This window comes from Microtus pennsylvanicus, chromosome 9 (assembly GCF_037038515.1).
Source record: "Microtus pennsylvanicus isolate mMicPen1 chromosome 9, mMicPen1.hap1, whole genome shotgun sequence".
NCBI classification, from domain to species: domain Eukaryota; kingdom Metazoa; phylum Chordata; class Mammalia; order Rodentia; family Cricetidae; genus Microtus; species Microtus pennsylvanicus.
Window position 1 is genome coordinate 85,151,382 of NC_134587.1, and position 18,785 is coordinate 85,170,166.

General features: G+C 46.1%; 1 protein-coding gene across 2 annotated transcripts in view; it reads right to left on the reverse strand.

Annotated features, from left to right (window-relative positions):
- Snx25 (sorting nexin 25) overlaps window positions 1-18,387 on the reverse strand; it is a 103,979-nt gene extending 85,592 nt beyond the window's left edge. The window contains exon 1 of one of the 2 annotated variants that reach the window (XM_075986708.1): window positions 17,710-18,387. In XM_075986708.1, the coding sequence (XP_075842823.1) occupies window positions 17,710-18,084 (375 nt within the window). In that variant the 5' untranslated portion in view covers window positions 18,085-18,387. The remainder of the gene's footprint in view (window positions 1-17,709) is intronic. The other variant, XM_075986707.1, reaches the window with a different exon arrangement.
- Window positions 18,388-18,785: the final 398 nt, after the last annotated feature.

Here is an 18,785-nt window from a genome sequence, read left to right on the forward strand (position 1 = left end):
GAGATCCACCTGCGTCTGCCTCCCAAGTGCTAGGATTAAAAGCATGTGCCACCATTGCCCAGTTGAATATTTTCCAATGTATTTGAAAAAAATCAGACTTCCGTGGTGGTAATGTTTTATTCCTTACACACCAATCTGAAGGGCTTTAAAACACACACACACACACACACACACACACACGCACACACACACACATTGAGACAAATTAAAGTTCACTGTTTGCAAACATAAATTACAACATGCACTTGAAAACACATAGACAAATAGTAATATAAAATGGATAGAAATGGAAGGACATGGAGCGAAGAGTGGAGCTGGAGAAAGGCATCAAAAAGTAAACTAACTCCAGAAAACGTAGCTAAAATCTCTCACATGAGCATTTTGCATTCCTGAAAACATTTACGTGATAAGAATTCTGGGCGAGTGGTTACTTAGTTCTACCATATGACATTCGCGTCATTGGAGCTAATCCAGCCAGTCTCGGGTTTCCACAATGTGAATCACATTTCCATCAATTTGCTCAGTCATCTAATGATCACCGAGGACTCACTCTATCTGCTTGGCACTTAGCTGGCCACTGGACAGACAACAGCAAACAAATTGTATTTTCTGTGCTCGTGGGACTTAATCTATTCTTGATGGGCACTAATAACCAAGTAGCTAATCAGCTACTGAACTACAGGAGTGCGCTCAAGAATCCAATGTTCATCCTATTCTAGAAGCCTCCATCCACTTCACTCTCAATCCCTCCCTTCAGTCATGGAAGGAAGCCACTCAAACACGTTATGAGTCTCTAAGAGCGTTCCATAAGAATTTGAGATTCATACATAATTTCATTTCCTAAGAGACAACACTGAACCTAAATGATAACCAACCTAATCTCCCCTGCTTCAGGGCTTGTATATAATCCAACAACTAGATGAATCACACAAGACTGCTTGTTTTCCGAGGTTTAATACTCCATTTTTTTATAAAATACCATAATACTATTTCATTAATTGGCTGGCTAGATTTTAAATAAAAACTGGTGATAAAATAATTGTACATAGTTATAAAAATTACATTGGTTATTTGATTCGGTGAAACCTGCTATTTCACAGTCCTCTGAAACATACGTGTATAAAATACTAAGGGTAAAACCGAAAGCACAGTTCAACTGAATCTACTCACAGAGTGTGTTGAGTCCTTCCTAAGGGCAGCCTAAAGCTAACAATAACACTGTCTCTTCCCTTTCTATCTAAAATCAATGTGCTGGAATTCAATGACTAAATATTCCACAGGAGCAGATCTGCCTCTGACAAGACAGAGAGCTAAGAAACCTGCACTAAGCCAGTTGTGGTGGCACGTGTTGTAGGGATAAGTCCCGCCCCTTAGGAGGCGTGTTCGCCTCGGGCTAATGTCTGCCTATAAATTTGGTGAGCGTGCTCCGAGCTGTCTCTTCTACTTTCCTGGTCTCCGCGGGAACGGTGGTTCTGTAAGTCTATTTCTACATTAAAATATATATATTTTTACAAACTGTCTGCATTCGTTTACGCCGTTACAACATGTCTTTAATCCCAGCACTCGGGAGGCAGAGGCAGGTGGATCTCTGTGAGTTCGAGGCCAGCCTGGTCTACAAAGCAGGTTCCAGGACAGCCAGGGCTGTTACACAAAGAAACCCTGTCTCAAAATCAGAAAGAGAGAGTGCGTGCTGCAGGCACCCACATGGCATTGTGTCAACACAAAGGTGACTGTGACATTCCTTTTCCTTCATCCACAATGACATCTGGAAGCCCCTCTCTACAACTTGAACACAATTAATTTTCCAAATACATTTGGGAAAGTTCTTTGAAGACAGTTTTATAGACCCTTCTGTGTATCTGCTAGCCTGGAATTCACCATAGCTCAGGCTAACATTGAAACATTGAACCTCCCATGCAATCAGATATGAACTACCACATCTAACTCTCTTTCTTTCTTTCTTTCTTTCTTTCTTTCTTTCTTTCTTTCTTTCTTCCTTTTCTTTCCCTTCCTTCCTTCCTTTCCTTCCTTCCTTCCTTCCTTCCTTCCTTCCTTCCTTCCTTCCTTCCTTCTTTCTTTCTTTCTTTCTTTCTTTCTTTCTTTCTTTCTTTGTTTTTGAAACATATCTTTTGTGTAGCTCTGGCTGTCCTGGAACTCACTCTGTAGACAAGGCTAGAACTCAAACTCACAGAGATCCGCCTGCCTCTGCCTCCTGAGTGCTGGGATTAAAGACATGTGCCACCACTATCTGGCTGGAATAGTATTTTTAACAATAATTTTTGAGATCCCTGGATCCCACTTTGAGAAACACTGCTAAATAGTCCAGAAAAGAATCTGAAATTTAACTGTGAAACAAGGATTCCGTACAAACAGAGAGATTCAGCCATGGGACAGGAGATGCCGCTCAGCTGGGCACAAGCTTCCCTGTGAACAAGAGCTCCTGAAGAGAAGCTGCGGCCGGCTGTGAACGAAACTGAATCTGTCTGACTGGCAGAGACTGACTAGAACTTCGGTACTGTGGAGAGGTTGGGACACTGCAGGCCCAGAGGCTAATTCTGGCCCTCTGAAACAGCCACTCCTTGCCCACCTCTGTACCAGGACTAATGTCTTGTGAGGATAGATAAACAAACCTTTCACAATCTACTGACTCAGGGAGAACACTGGAGGCCACCAATCCAAAGGCTAAGAATGTCATCAGATAAAGCAGACAGTGATTACCACCTGCACCTCAATTCCAGCACCCCGGAGGCAGGAGGATCTAAGAGTTCAAGGCCAGTCTGGTTTGTGGAGTTTCAGGACAGTGGGAGCTACACAGAGAAAACCTGTCTTGAAAAAAAAAAAAAAGCAAGAGCTATCAGCTCAATGAATGAGTTAGTTTTGAATGAATACAGTGCCTATAATGTTTCACACTACATAGGGAAGCTGAATCAATCATTCCTGAACCTTTAACATGGCTAAAACAGACCCCTAAGTGTATACACAAATTAAGCATATACTCAGCCCAACCACTTCAGAAATTTCTGTAGAATAATACTTTTATACACTGTGAAGATATTTTACTCTCATTGGTTTAATAAAGAGTCAACTGGCCAATAGCTAGGCAGAAAGAGGTAGGCTAGGCGGGAGAACCAGAGACAGAAAGAATGCTAGGAAGGAGGGAGGAGTCACGGTGCTGAAAAAAGGCACCACACCACGTGGTCACGTGGTAGAGCATAGATAAGAAATATGGGTTAATGTAAGTTGAAAGAGCTAGTTAGTAACAAGCCTAAGCTATCAGCTGAGTGTAGACAGCTTGTTTCCTGGCCACCCAGCCCAAATAATCACACAGAAACTATTACTAATTACAACACTGCTTGGCCTATTAGCTCAGGCTTCTTATCAACTAACTCTTACATCTTAAATTAACCCATTTCTATTAATCTATGTATTGGCACAAGGCTTTGGCTTACTGGTAAGGGTCTAGCATCTGTCTCCTTCCACAGCTACATAGCTTCTCTCTCTCTCTCTCTCTCTCTCTCTCTCTCTCTCTCTCTCTCTCTCCTCTCCCTCTCCCTCTCCCTCTCCCTCTCCCTCTCCATCTCCTTCTCTTTCTCTTTCTCTTGCAGCCTGGCTATATTCTGCCCTGTTATAGTCCAAAGAGGTTTCTTTGTTAACCAATAGTAATAAAACATATTCATAGCATACAGAGGGAAATCCCACATCAGCTGAGCATTTATAATTAATAATAAGTTTCTGTATGATTATTTGGGAGTGGGCTGGCAAGACAGAAAACCCTGCCTCTAAGAAATCAGTATGGAAATTCCTCAAACACTACTAAAAAGAGACCTACTATAGCACTCCTGGGTGTTTATCCAAGAGCAATGAGGTCAGCATACAAAGTAGAGATTGCACACTGTCTTTACTGTATTCACAATAGCACCAGCCTAGGTTTTGTCAGCAGACAATGGATAAGGAAAATATGATATATACACAATGGAATAAAATCATATCATTTTCAGGAAAATAGACAGAACTGGAGATTATGTTATATTAGCCAGACATCAAAAGTATTATATGATTTCCCTCACATGTGGAAATTAGAAAGATTTTGTTTTAATGACCTTAAAGTTGAAGAGGGACTATTGGAGAAAAGGAGGAACTGGAGAGGAAGGAAGGGAGAGCAACAGATCAAAGTATGATACTGATACATAAGGAAAGTCAGTGAAGCCACAAACTTGTAGAATTCAAATGCTTTCATAATTATAAAACTGTACTCCTGTAAAGCAGAAAAATAACTTCCCCAGCCTAACTTTGATTGCATCTAACCTTGGAAATTGTTCCAGACTATAAGAAAATCCCTGAATGGCCAGGGTATAGCCAGAGATGGCTTCAGGCGAAGTAGTTAGCAACCTCCCCTAGACCAACCTGAACCTCTTCATTCCCTAGATCTCACAATATGCAAGGCAATCTTCCCTGATAACATTTAATTTTTCCACATTTATTCATTTGTGTGTGTGGCGGTCAGAGGACAATTTGCAAGAGTTGGTTCTCTTTGTCTACCATGTGGGTCCTTGGGAGCAAACTCATGTCCCCAGGCTTGATGGCCACCACCTTACTCACCACACCATCTCCTCAGCCACCTTCCTGACATTTTACCAGAGAATTTTGAGAAGCAATCACAAGAGAAATAAGATGAACCATACGAACACTGGGCCAGATCACACCTCACAGTATCCTGACCTTCTCTATTCCAATGGTGATGGGGAACCTCTGTCAGCCAATGATCTTTAAGAGGTTAAACCAGCTTAGGGCGTGACCTTTTGGGTACCCAAAGAAAACCGCCGGCCTGCCCAGGACCCGCTCTCCTCACCCCTCAACACAACAATTCTCGTGTCCAGCCCCCTCCATTCAGTCACCCCTTCCCATTGTCACTCAGAAGGCTCTGATGACAGGGCACAAGCACCGTCCTATTGATTCTTTCTCTAGAGTCCTCAGATTCTTCCCGCTCTTAGCACCTCTTTTGGCCTAGATGATATCTAAGTGACTACCAAATATTCTTGTCTAATCTATCATACCATGCAGCTTAGAGCCACCCACCATTCATCAACTTGGTCGTGTTTGGGAAGACATTAACCCATTTAAACCTGCTTTCTGATTCATCAAGTGGAATGATAGTGAAAGTCTCATAACTGAGAGGAGTAGATGAGTATTTCATATAATGCTTAGTAGACAGCACTCAATAAGTGTTTTTGCTGTTATTTCTTCCACTTCCAAATCTTCTACCACTTCTTAAAATCACCTTTTTAAAAGTACCTTATACAAAATGTCATCTTCCTCACCTTCAACAATTACTTTTGCCTCCCACTAACCAAGATACCTGAAGTATCTCCCTGGTGCTCCCATTCCGCCCCCCTCCCTCACCCCACTAGTCCCAAGCCTGATTCCTTCCACGCATGTCTCCCTGGTGCTGCTCTACCAAGCAGACTGCATGTCCGAGATTTTCAGACCCTTCCTCTGCACTCTGAATCTTTAACTCAGAAATATGTGTCTGTTCCTCCTCTAACAGGGACAGCAGAGGCTGGAGCACTGGCTCAGCAGTGCAGAGCACTTGTTCAATTCCCAGCACCCACATGCCCAGATGGCCCGCTCACCACGGTCCATAACTTCAGTTCCGGGGGATCCAATACCCTCTTCTGGGCTCGGAGAGTAGCAAACACACATGGGTACCCAGACATGCATGTAGGCAAAACACCCAAACACATAAAGTAAATAAATCTAAAAACATTTTTAAGTGGCTACAAATTCCCATCACGCACGACAACACTCTCCTGCAAGGCTGCCTTTCCTCCCTCCCTCCTCAGCCAGCTTCTACACTGTGTGCCCCACAATCTCTATACTTCCCAAGCCCCACTCCTCAACCTGAAGGCCTTTTCTGCCTCCGAGGCTCCCCTCACCTCTTTACCTAAAGCCCCATACAAACACTGGCATCTACTGGATGCCTACAACATCCACCAAGTTGCGGAGTACAGAGGCAACCCTTCCTGGATGTCTGCAACTGATGCGATTGGCTGTTCACTCTTAGGTTTCCTCTCCCGAGTTTCTGCTCCTTCCTCTCACTCTTCAGTAGACTGTTCCTCCTTTGCTCGCCCAGCTCCCTTCTACACAACCACTACCAACCCCTCTCCCAACAAATGCACTTGTTCAACCCTCATCTCACCCTCAAATTGCACATCTGCATACATGAGTTCAAGTAGAACACATCCACAGGTATGTCAAACTAGTCAAGACTAAAGCTTTCACAATCTTACCTCTCCCATGCCAAGCCTACACAAATGACATCTGTATCCAGTCGATCACAACTGAAAGCTAGACAGCCCCTCTCCTCCCCTTAGTAAAGGTTTACTGGGCAGAAATGAAGAGCGCAAATAAAACTGACTAGATAGAAGGAAAACTGGGTCTGCACATTCATTCAGCTGAACTAAATGCATTAAAAATGGGAGGAAGGCCTACTGTGAGGTTCACACACGTATGCCACATGAGGATAAAACCAGGAACGGCAGGTGATTTAAGTGCTGGATGAGTGACCAGAGGTATGACACTAGCCACAAGACACTCCCGGGTGAGGTGAAGTGTCCATTGTTTTAATGCCTCGGTCTCCTTCCTGAGATCGTCCCAAGACAGTCAGAAATCCTGGATGCCTCACCAGAAGTTTGTTGGGAATGGGAACTGGTCCAAACATGACCAATAAGATGTGAGGGAAACATTGCCAGGAGCATCTCTAGGAACTGTTTTGCTCCCCCCATTCCAATCATTTTCCAGCTCCTTTTAATTATTATCCCATGAGGTTGATAAAAGAGATACAGTCACTTGACCAAGAACTGACTGACTCATGAGGAGGAGAGCCCAGGGATACACAGAGGGGTGGAGCTGTGCCTTCCACTGAGCCTGCCCTGCCTTGAGATTATCTGCTACTTCTTAAAATAATAAATCACTTTAAGGCTTAAAAAAGGAAGTGGTGATAGGAATCAATCATGCTTACAACACATTTTATTAGCTGGGTGTGATGCTTTATGCCTGGAAATCCAGCACTCAGGAGGCTGCATTGAGTTTGAGGACATTGAGTTTGAAGACATCCTAGTCAACCCAGGAGTTCAAGGCTGCCTAGACTATACTGAAACCCTGTCTCAAAACAACCACCAATCCCAGCTCTGGTCCTTCCTTGTTTGTTTTTGTGGTAAAACTGAAAGTGGTTCGCAGAAATAAAACTTAATGAATCACAGTCTGGGAAGCTGACTTTTACCAGAAGACTTCTAGAGCCTAGGACTATTATGGTTCAAATCCGGGAGGAAAAAAAAGTGCTAACTTAAAGTCTGTTCTCTCACTGCTCATGATGTACTGATTCATTCCAGAAGTATCTATCCCTCATCTACCCAGTCTCCTACTGAAGCACTAAAGATAACAGAGTTGTGTTCCTGTCAGCCTAGAGTACAAGGGTTAGTGATAAAGCACAGGGAACTACTCCCAAATGGTGTAATATTAAAACACCTTTAATCCCAGCAGAGGCAGGTGGGTCTCTGAGTTTGAGGCCAGCCTGATCTACAGAGAGAGTTCCAGGACAGTCAGGGCTACTTAGAGAACCCTGACACCAGGAAGAAAACAGACAAACATTAAAACTGTGATAAGCACAAGAAGTATTTGGTGCTACTGAACACGTAAATCCAGGGGAAACTCTACCCAAGCAATGCTGAGGGCTGAAGGCAGAAAGTGGAACAAGTACCGGACAGACAGCAGTGCTAAAGGTAGCCAACAGTCTACCAGTCAGAGGCGCTAGACACTGAGACTGGGGTTAGAGTAGAAGCAATTGCCACAGTTCAGACTAGAGCTAGGAATAACAACAGGAAGCTGCTGACAGGCTTTAATTAAACTTGCTACTGAGGAAGGATCTGCATAGGCCTGTCTTTTTAAAGAATAAATTAACGAAGCAGCCCACACAGAGGCAGACAGACCAACTGAGGCTGTTGCAGTTGCTGTGGTGGGGACATGCAAAGACAGGGCGAGATTGCAAGATGTCAGGGGTCTCAGGCTACTGAGTGAAAGAAACAGGACAACCTTCCTATCTCCTATCAAGCCTTAAAAATAGCTCAGGGGAAAAAAAGAAAAGAAGAAGGAAGGAGGGAAGAAGAAAAAGGAAGATGAAAAAGAGGAGGAGAAGGAGAAGAAGCCACCTCTGTCTCCAGAATTAACCCCATCTGTAGCACTAGGGAAGGGAGACAGTGGAGCACCAAGAAATGCCCTTTCCTTGGGCTCTGTATCAAGCAAGAAACTGAGAAACTAACTCACAGAAATGTAGATGGCTAAAGGGAAAACAGTCAGGGTGAAGGGGGCCGAGCAAGGGTGAAGGGGGCAGAGTAAGAGTGAAAAGAGGGAGGAGTAAGGGTGAAGTGGGAGGAGTAAGGGTGAAAGAGGGTGGAGTAAGGATGAAGGGGAGGAGTAAGGGTGAAGGAGGAGGAGTAAGGGTGAAGGGGGAGGAGTAAGGGTGAAGGGGGAGGAGTAAGGGTGAAGGGGGAGGAGTAAGGGTGAAGGGGGAGGAGTAAGGGTAGGATCAGATGGTGAGGTACTACTTACAAGAAGATCGTAAAAGCCTATAGCTATTATATTCCATATAGAGGAAGGTGAGAAATAAAGTTATCAATCTACTTATGAAAGAAACAAAAGTTGCAAATTCATTTTCTAAAAGGTGTGTTCAACACTTGTGAAAACAAGTCTTCACAAGATCGCAGGGCAAAAGTTGGGAGCCTGGGGGTGGGGATGAGGGTGGGGTGGGAGGAAGGGGAGAGGGGGAGAGAAAAGGGAGAAAGGAAGGATAGGGGAGAGCATGTGGGAGTGGGATGGTTGAGATGGAGGAAGGGCAGATATGGGAGCAGGGAAGAAGATATCTTGTGAGAGCCATTTTAGGGTTGGCAAGAGACTTGGCTCTAGAGGGGATCCCAGGTGTCCACAAGGATGTCCCCAGCTAGGTCCTTGGGCAGTGAGGAGAGGGTGCCTGAACTGGCCTTGTCCCGTAGTCACACTGATGAATATCTCGAATATCACCATAGAACCTTTGTCCGGCGATGGATGGAGACAGAGGCAGAGACCCACACTGGAGCACTGGACTGAGCTCCCAAGGTCCAGTTGAAGAGCAGAACATGACCAAGGAAGTCAGGACCATGAGGGGTGCGTCCACCCACTAAGACAGTGTGCCTGATCTAATGAGAGCTCACCAAAGCCAGCTGGACTGGAACTGAACGAGCATGTGATCAAACCGGACTCTCTGAATGTGGCTGACAATGGGGGCTGACTGAGAAGCCAATGATAATGGCACTGGGATTTGTTACTACTGCACGTACTGGCTTTTTGGGATCCTAGTCTGTTTGGATGCACACCTTCCTTGGCCTGGATGGAGGAGGGAGGGCCTTGAACTTCCCACAGGGCAGGGTACCTTGTCCTCTCTTAGGACTGGAGGGGGAGGAGAGATGGTGAGTGGGGGAGTGGGAGGGAATTGGGAGGAGGGGAGGAAGTGGAAATTTTAAATGGTATTATTTACAAAGCAATAAAAATTTAAAAAAAGAAAGAAAACAAGTCTTCATCTTATTCTACCAATGTCCAAGTCACTTCCTCCTCGGCCCCAGAGGCACCTCACTTTAAGTCAAATGCATCTTCCCACATATAGTTTCCTGCTATTCAGGAAATCCCCAGGCCAACACACATGCAATGACAGGCTACTATTACCTAAAGGAGCTGATGAGTGCAGGCTAGCCCCAGGGTAAGATCAGGCACTCTCTCAAAAGCCTAGCTCCCAAATGCAGCACATGACCCCAGAAGTCTACCCAAATACACCCATCTTCATCAAGTTTTCTGGAAAGCTCTACCATGTTTGGATAAAGTATGGGACTGTAACCCAGGACTCAAGGATGTGACTTGGACCTGGCACTCAGGGTATACAGAAGGTCTCTAAGGAAGACTAGCTCTTGACCTCTGCATCCAACCAATCAACACTAAGTTCGCTAAGCTTGTTGAGTTTGCATTCTCTTTTAAAAGTCCAGTTGCAAAAACTCAAGTTTCTATGCAGTCATTTGAATGCTAACAGCCTTCAGCAGACACTATTCATTTTCAGAAGCCTGTACCCTCTGCAGCAGACTTGCTGAGTCACATTTTAGGTACATACATTTTTAAAGAAAATCTAGGACACTGCCTACCCCAATGTGATACAATTTAGAAATGAACCCTACAGCATTTTTAAACTAGCAACATCAATTACCAAGGCGACATCATACTGCATACTCCCCAAACAAGAAAGCTGCTTAAGATTCTAGAGTTGGAAACAAACACACAGGAAATGGCCAGAATTAAGAGAAGGTTCATAGTAGAACACTAACATCCCCAGACTTCAACCTTCATACTGAAGTGTAGACAGTGGGTGTTCTAGTTGACCGACCCTTTGCTTCTGAGATAAAACAGTAACCAAAACCAGCGTGGAGGAAGGAAAGGGCTCATCTGGTTCAAAGCTACGGTCTATTATCTGCTGAAGCAGCAGAGCCCATGAAGGAATGCCGCTTGCTGGCTAGCTTTCCAGGCTCACAGGCAAATGCCTTTCTTATACAGCAGGGTCCACCTGCCCAGGGAGGTCACTGACCACAGGCTGGACCCTCCTGTATCAGTTAGCAAGCAAGAAAATGCCCCAGACATGCCCACGGGCCAGTCTGGTTAAGATAAATCTTTAAGTGAATCTCCTTTTTTCCAGGTGAGTCAGGTTGACAACAAAACTAACCAAGCCAGTGAGACTCTTAGTTTGCTTGGTACTGAATACTGGCTAAAAGGAATGGCAGAATGCTTGACAATATTCTTACATCAACCTGCACTATAACTAGTGATATCTAATAAAGTCAAAGAAAAGCCTTGATTATTTTTTTTTCTGGCCTAGAACTCATTCTGTATCTCAGGCTGGTTCAGCTGGAGGTCACTAAGCACTCAAGACTGGCTCTGGAGGCTTGGGCCCCTGGGGTGCTGGGATTACAGGCCTGAGCCAGTACTGGGGAGCACCGCAGCTTCAGTAACCCTCCTCACTGTTTTAGCACTACAGCCCACAGTGTAGTTCTCCTTTTAAGGCTAATCACATGTATATGGCATTTCTATAGCTTACCTCCAATGTTATCACTCCTGTACCAGGAAGTGTCAAAAGCTACCAGGCCTACCCAGGCCTACAGACTAGACTTCAATTCTACTCTCACTTAAGGACTTCCACACAGCCAAGATTATCTTCCAATCTTGGTTCCTGTGACTCACCTGATATATTCACTGACAGCTCAAATCTCAAATGGTCTCACTACTTGGTCTCCGAAACAGTTTTCCGGATTCTTTTAAGAAGTGATGAGAATGTATATGCTCCCTTTAGACAGTGCTGCTGAATTCAAGCACAGCTTCCTCACTTCCAAGGATGCTTGCTGCCTTTGACTGGCATTTCCTTTTATATTCCATGTGTCATATCGCTCAACTTTGAAGTTATTCATTATTCATATGTAACTTCATTTCATATGTATCAATCTTAAAGAAGAGTTCCTTCCTAGCCGAGGAAAATAATCTTTCTACATCCGCAATTGCTGTTCATAAACCATGACATGATAGGTGTTGGATAACACTTCTTGAATACATATTTGTACTTGTTTATACATTAAAATATATCTGGAAGAATGAATAGAAACTATTGCCGGTGCCTTCCTTTATATAAGAAAGCTTCCCTACACACACACACACACACACACACACACGCACACACACAAACAGTTCATTCTTCCATATGCTTTTACTAATCATGTGACTGTATAGCCTATAAAAAGTATACCTGAAATTACGAACAGCATGAACTTAAAGTGCAGTATCCCGATGCCACAAAGAATTAGGCAGGATTCTATGATTTAAATGTTTTTAATTGGTATTTTGTAAATAAACCAAATATCGATCCAAAGATTTAAAAGTCATTTTTTAAAAGCCACATTTTCCCCTACTGGTCACCATGACTCAAAACTCCCTTAGCTAAAAAGTGAACAAATATTCTGAACAGGACAGTAACTATATTATGCCATTATCTGTTATCAAATTATTGAGGATTGTTTATCACATTAGTATAATAAAGGAAAGCCACAAAGGGCTATGTATAGTCTCTCTAATTCCTGTTTCTTTCCTTTTCCTCTCAAGTAACTAAATTAAGTTTGTTTCACTCAAAGAACATTTGTATTAGTAAAAGAACCCATTTAGGAATCCTAGCAGCCTAACCCAAGCCAAGTAGGGCAGTGGATAGCTGTGTGAATGTTCTTACTGTCTCTCTGAACATCTGCCTTTCTATCCAGTCAATGCTACAGGGCCTGAGAGGGCTGGACAGGGAGTACTCTTGTTTATCTCCATCTTCCCAGTGTCACAGAGCCAAGCACTCATCAAGACAGTAATTTAGGCTCTTAATGCTACTATTGCAAGGCTCTCGCTCTTTGCTAGGAAGCTGGGTGAACTTTCAAACCTAAAAAAACGTCATCAAATACTTGACACTTGTTCTTATCGAAATACATCTACGGAGAGCATACTATGTCCTGGGGCTAAGCAACTCAGCAGGCCAAAAAAAACCCAAAAACAAATAAACAAAGAAAAAAGCTCAAAAAACAAAAAACCCGATTTAACAAGATCAGAATATGAGTTGTGTTTCAATATTCGGAAATACTTATTGACTTCATCTGACAAACTTCCTGCACTTCTCTGTCTGAGGAACTTTCCGGTCTTCCACTAGAACCTTCTTCACACAGCCACAGCCTCTTGTTTCCCACATGCTACGACACCCGACTTCTGTGGACGCTGCTATGCTACCCTTCAAGCTGCATTAACTGCCCATTCATCTTCACATGGTATAAATCAAGTAGAAAACATTAGAGGAGGTGAACTACTTTATCACATCAGCACAACAGTCCACAAAGCATATTGATAACTCTGGGCCCTATACATTTTTGCTATTATAAATTGTCCAACTTACAATGAGGTTTTTTTAAAAACTAGTTAGTAAATTGTATCTAACAAAAAAGAAAAATCCAGAGTCTGTGACAGAAAAGGTGAAAAGAAAATTGTTGACTGACATTTTTGATGAAACCTCCGTATTTCACCAAAAATGTGAGCTATGTTTCTCTCTCACACTACAGGAAGATATGTTTTGTATTTCCTTGTAGCAATAAGCTTTTAAATGGTTCGTTCTTGCCCCATTTCTCCTGCTGTTGTCTTGCTTGGACCAAGTGCTAGGGTCCAGCCAGCACCTGTGGCTAGGGAATGCTCAAATCCCAACAGGTTAAATGGACTGGAAAGGAAAAGCACAAATTTAGTGACCACAAATAAACTTAGTTTTCCTAAGTATCATCAGCAAACACTTGAGCAGCCTCCAACTCTTATTAGGTACAGGGGATAATAACAAAAAGTGTCAAGTATAGATCCTAACAGCGTGGAGTTTACAACTGAGAACACTAAGGAAGCACCCAGAAGCATGGCAAGACTTTTAAACCAGGTGTGGCGGTCCACACCTGTGATCAAACGCGGGTGAGGCTGCTGCAGCAAGGTGAAGAGCGCAAGGCCAGAGGTCAGAGGGATGGCTAGGAGGTGTGTGAGAACTCTGTGCAAGCTCGAGGGCTGAGTTTAGATTCCTGTCACCTTTGCTGGGTGCATATACTCTGTGAAAACAGAACCTGCAGGGGATGAGACAGGATGAGACTAGGGATCACTAGCCAGCCAGGTTAGGTCCAATGGAAAGGCCCAGTTTCAGTAAGACCCTGTCTCAAAAAAAAAAGTGGAAAAGGAAAAGACACCACTGTTGACCTCTGGCCTCAACATGGGTCAATGCAGCCACACATAATGTGCACATGTATGCATGCATACACCATACATACAAAATAGAAAGATATCCTTTTATTGAATATAGATTTTTTTCATACAATATATTCTGCTTATGGCTTCCCCTCCCCAGCTTCTCCTAGATCCTCCCCATTTCCTGACCCACCCACATCCACACCCTTTGTCTCTCTCTCTCTCTCTCTCTCTCTCTCTCTCTCTCTCTCTCTCTCTCTCTCTCTCTCTCTCCTTAAAATACAAAGGAACATTTAAGATAATAATAAGATACAATAAAAAGCAAACAAAGCACAATAAGACAAAACAAACAGGAAAAAGAGTTCAAGAAAAGGCATAAGAAACACAAACACACACAGGAAACCCATACAAAATCAGAAACCATAATATATAAACAAATGGCCTATGAGATTTTAAAATGCCCAAAGCACTGTGAGGCAAAAAAAAAAAAAAACTACCAAAACACCATTAGTTCATTTTGTGTTGAATCTACTGCTGAGCAATGGGGCCTGCCCTTAAGTGTAGCTTGTATAGCCAGTGAGACTAGGTCGGAGAAAACTAACTTCCCACTGTGAGTAGTTATCAACTGGAGGCGGCTTCTGGGTTAGGGATGGGGGCTCCTGTCTACTTCCCCTCTTGGCACTGGAGACCCATCTGGCTTAGCCCAGTGCAGGCCCTGTGGGTGCTGCCACCTTCTCTGTGAGCTCATAGTGTGTGTCAGTCCTCTTATGTCTAGAAGGTCTTATTTCCTTGGTGTTTCCATCCTCTCTGGCTCTTATGGTCTTTCCACGTCTACCTCTTCAGCAGAATGACATTTTAATAAAGTTGAGCCACTGCCATTCCCCTGGCCCCAAAGTACTCGGGCAGTTTTCAGTGTTATGATAATATCAATCAAATGATGACGACATCGGCTGTTGGCCATTGGCCTCATATGGGCACGTGTACCAACACTTACCTGTGTACCAACACTTACACGTGCACACACACTTACACGTGCACACACACTTACACGTGCACACACACTTACACGTGCACCCACACTTACACGTGCACCCACACTTACACACGCACCCACACTTACAGATGCACCCACACTTACCCGTGCACCCACACTTACCCGTGCACCCACACTTACCCGTGCACCCACACTTACCCGTGCACCCACACTTACCCGTGCACCCACACTTACCCGTGCACCCACACTTACACACGCACCCACACTTACAGATGCACCCACACTTACATGTGCACCCACACTTACACGTGCACATGCGTGCATGCATGCGACACGTACACTACATTTAAAAAGTATTCTAAAAATAAAAAGAGTTCAAGGTTACTCCGGGCTTCTTAGCAAGCTCTTGTCTCCAAAAACAAAAACAAGTCTTTATCTACTTTTAACAATATGTTTGGGGTTTTTTGTTTGTTTTGGGTTTTTTTTTTCTCCACAGAAGTCAAAGAGGAAAAGGTGAAGAAAGGGGGGGAAGGGTGGGATAGAAAGATACCAGTCTTAAGGTACCTAGCTCACATGTGAAACATTCAAAATGCACTATATACGGAAAAGATTGTTCCTTTTTTTATTCTGGATCTAAATTTCTCTAGTGTTCACTGTTACGCTGTCTCCATTTGGTTGGCGGCTACAGCCTCCCCCTCCACATATGGCAGATGACCTGTGGAGTCCAGCTTCCATTCTACTCCCACGGAACTCACAGATAGCGTACACCACGCAGCGAGTCTGCGCCTCCCAGCTTTCCATTCAAAAAGAGAATGTTTGTTTAAAAAACACCAATTATTGCAAATACAGCGAACAATGGGCTAGAATAAACAACATCCACATCATGAGGAAAATGGAATATTAGGTCACTAACACGCACCTCAATTTTAAGTGATAAGTAACTTCCTGATTATCTTTGTTTTGGTTTTGGTTTTTCAAGATAGGGTCTCATTGCGTAACAGCCTTACCTGTCCTGGGACTTTGAGGTCCACCTGCCTCTGCCTAAGTGCTGAGATTAAAAGCGTGTGCCACCACTGCCTCGCTGACTTCCTGATTCTCTGACAGAAATTTAAGCTTAAATAGGCTGGCCAGTAATCCCTTCGCCTGGGTTAAAATTCAGCCCTGCTGCCATCTGAAATCAGACTGATGCAAGCTGGCTTGCTGGCACCTTTCAAGTACTACTCTGTTGTTGTTACTGTTGCTTAAATGTTCTGCAAAATCATTTTTCTAGATGAGAATCCAAATTTCCCCTTACTCAGAAATAAATCAATCCAGCAAGGTGGGCCAGGAGATCCGGAAGTGTGAACTTTGCAGAAGACCGACTTAGGAATCCTTAGGTGTGGTTTGGGGACCCTGATAGGTGGGTAAGAACATCCCAACTCTGAACCTGACCCCACCGTGGGCACTTCCTTCCCTTTGGACCTGACCCCACCATTCATTCACACTCCCTCCCCTTACTACATCCGCTCCCAACCACTTAGCTACTGCCTTCTTTTTTTGTTTGTTTCATAAACACTTAACTCCTATCTAAGTTGACTTCTCTATGGCCTGGTCCCCCCACCCCCCAGGAATATAATCTGCCGTGAACAGGACTCTTATGTGGCTTTCTAATTCAGTCCAAACTTCCAGAACACGTAAGACTCGGTTTATAAAAGATGTTCAATCACTGTGAACTGAATTCTGTGTAAGTTCTTGTGCTATTTAACAACTGTGATGTGCCTTATACATCCATAAGCAAACAGGTGAAGTTTTAGGGTCCTTACTTCTTCTTAGAGGTGGAGAAAGAGTGAAAGGAGGAACACGTCTACTCACCCACTCCAAGTTACAAATGAAAAATGTACCGTTAACTCAAAGGTTTTGAGCAAAACAGACAGTACTAAATTTTGGAACTGCTGCTGTGTGTCCTGAACCTAAGTGAGGATGCCATTCTGAAGGCTCTGGAAAGTCATTTTAAAGAGCAGAAAGCTCTTCCACAAAGTAGTAAACGACTCACGCCATCAGCAAATAGAAGCCCTGGGGACAGCAGTCACTCCAACAAACCTTTTTATGAAGTTGAGCCACGGCCATTCCCCCTGGCCCCAAAGTCCTAGGGCAATTTCAATTTTATGAGGCTATCAATCAGCCAAGTTACAGTAAAATGAGATCTTTTAAAGGGTTATTATAAACAGACGGAAGGTAAAGGTTACTGTAAGCCAAAGAGGAGATCCACACGAAGGAGGGCAGTTCCTTCCCGCATTCCATAACCACAACCGTGATGTCCTACACCTCGCTAAGGGCAGCTTTTCCTCTTAGCAAACCACAGTGGTTCCTGGCGGTCCATCTCCACCCCCACCTCTCCCCCTTTTTAAATCAGACATCAACCTAAGCCGCATTACTTCTTAACCAATATGGTGGAAGACTGGACATTATAGGTACTAGGTACAAGTACACGGGACCGGACAGTGAGCTACCGAACCAAGTTTTCCCGTCTGAAAACCGTCATAAAGTTATCTCGCCAGCACTACTATGGATCGAAAACCCAAACATGATTTACCAGTACTGAGTGCGACGCCGGCGTCCTGTGGGTGCAGTGTACACGATTTTTCTCAGCACTCACCAACTGCACCCCAACATCGGAGACCCGCCTGGATCACTAGGTGCTCCGGGCTGTGGTGGAGGATTGGGGCGGGGGATGAGTAAACACACCGCGCGTGGTGGCCAAGCCCGCACCGCCCAATCTTCCGCGGGCTTCGGCTGCGGGAGGGCCACCCCGGCCCACCCCCACACACACCGGGGTCGGCGCGCGCGCGAGGCCGCGGGCACGCGACGGAGCCGAGACCGGTACTCACCCGCAGCGGACAGCGGACGGCCGCGGCCAGGCGGCTCCAGGAAGAGGCGAAGTCCGGCGGCCGGGCGCGCGGGCTCCAGCAGACGAGCGCGATCAGTGTCCCCAGCAGCCAGGCGGCCGCGGCGCCGCTCAGGTACAGACTGAGGCGCAGCAACAAGGCGCCCGGCCCCGCGCCTGCCGCCGGTCCCCAACCCGGGACCAGGCAGCACAGCGCCAGCGCGGCCAGGGCGGCCACGGCCGCGGGGCCCCGCCAGCCCCCGCCCGGGCAGTCCGCCGCCCGCCGCCCGTCCGCAGAGCCCGGGGCAGCGCGGCCGGGGTCTGCGGCGGGCGTGGGTCCGCGGCGGACGCCGCTGCTGTCGGTGGCATCGCGGTGCATGCTGCTTCCTGGGCCGCTGACGACAGGCTCATCTCCCGGCCCGCTGCCCCCCGGCGCCGCCCCGGGCCGTGGCCTGTGCGCGGCGCCCCGCCGCCTCGCCGCTCCCGCCGCCGCTCGTGAGGCAAGGGCAGCCCGCGTTCATGCCCTCGCCGGCGGCCCTGCGCGGGAACCGCTCCAACAGACGCCGCCGCCCCCTCCCCCTCGGTGCCGCCGCCCCGCGCCGGGCCCGCAGCTGCCGGCCGACCGGGCGCGCCCAGGTAGCGGGACCGTGAGGGGACTGGAACCCCACGGGCTTGAGACGCGCGGGGGCGGGGGCGGGAGCTGCGGCTGAGTGACAGTGGGGCGGGGTCGCCCCGCCCACCCGGAGGCGGGGGCGGCCGGAAAGGGGCGCGACCAATCGCGGTGGACCCCGCTAGTTTCCCGCGCCCCGCCCCCGCCCCCGCCCCCGGGGACCGCGTCTGTTCGTGGAAAATTTTGCTGCAGGTGTCAGAAGCGCGAGTACTTCTCGGCTCAGGTGCTCCCTCCGTTTTCCCCACTCCGCTCCTCGCCGTGCCTACAGCCCCGCACCAGCCGTCTGCATTGCTCTCCAGCGCGCCCGAGCATCCTCGTTCCCTTCCCGATCCTCACTTTTACTAGTTTCTTGCAACCTCCGCTTTCCGATCCTGCCGCCCCAGGGTAGGGAACACGCCAAACACTAAGTG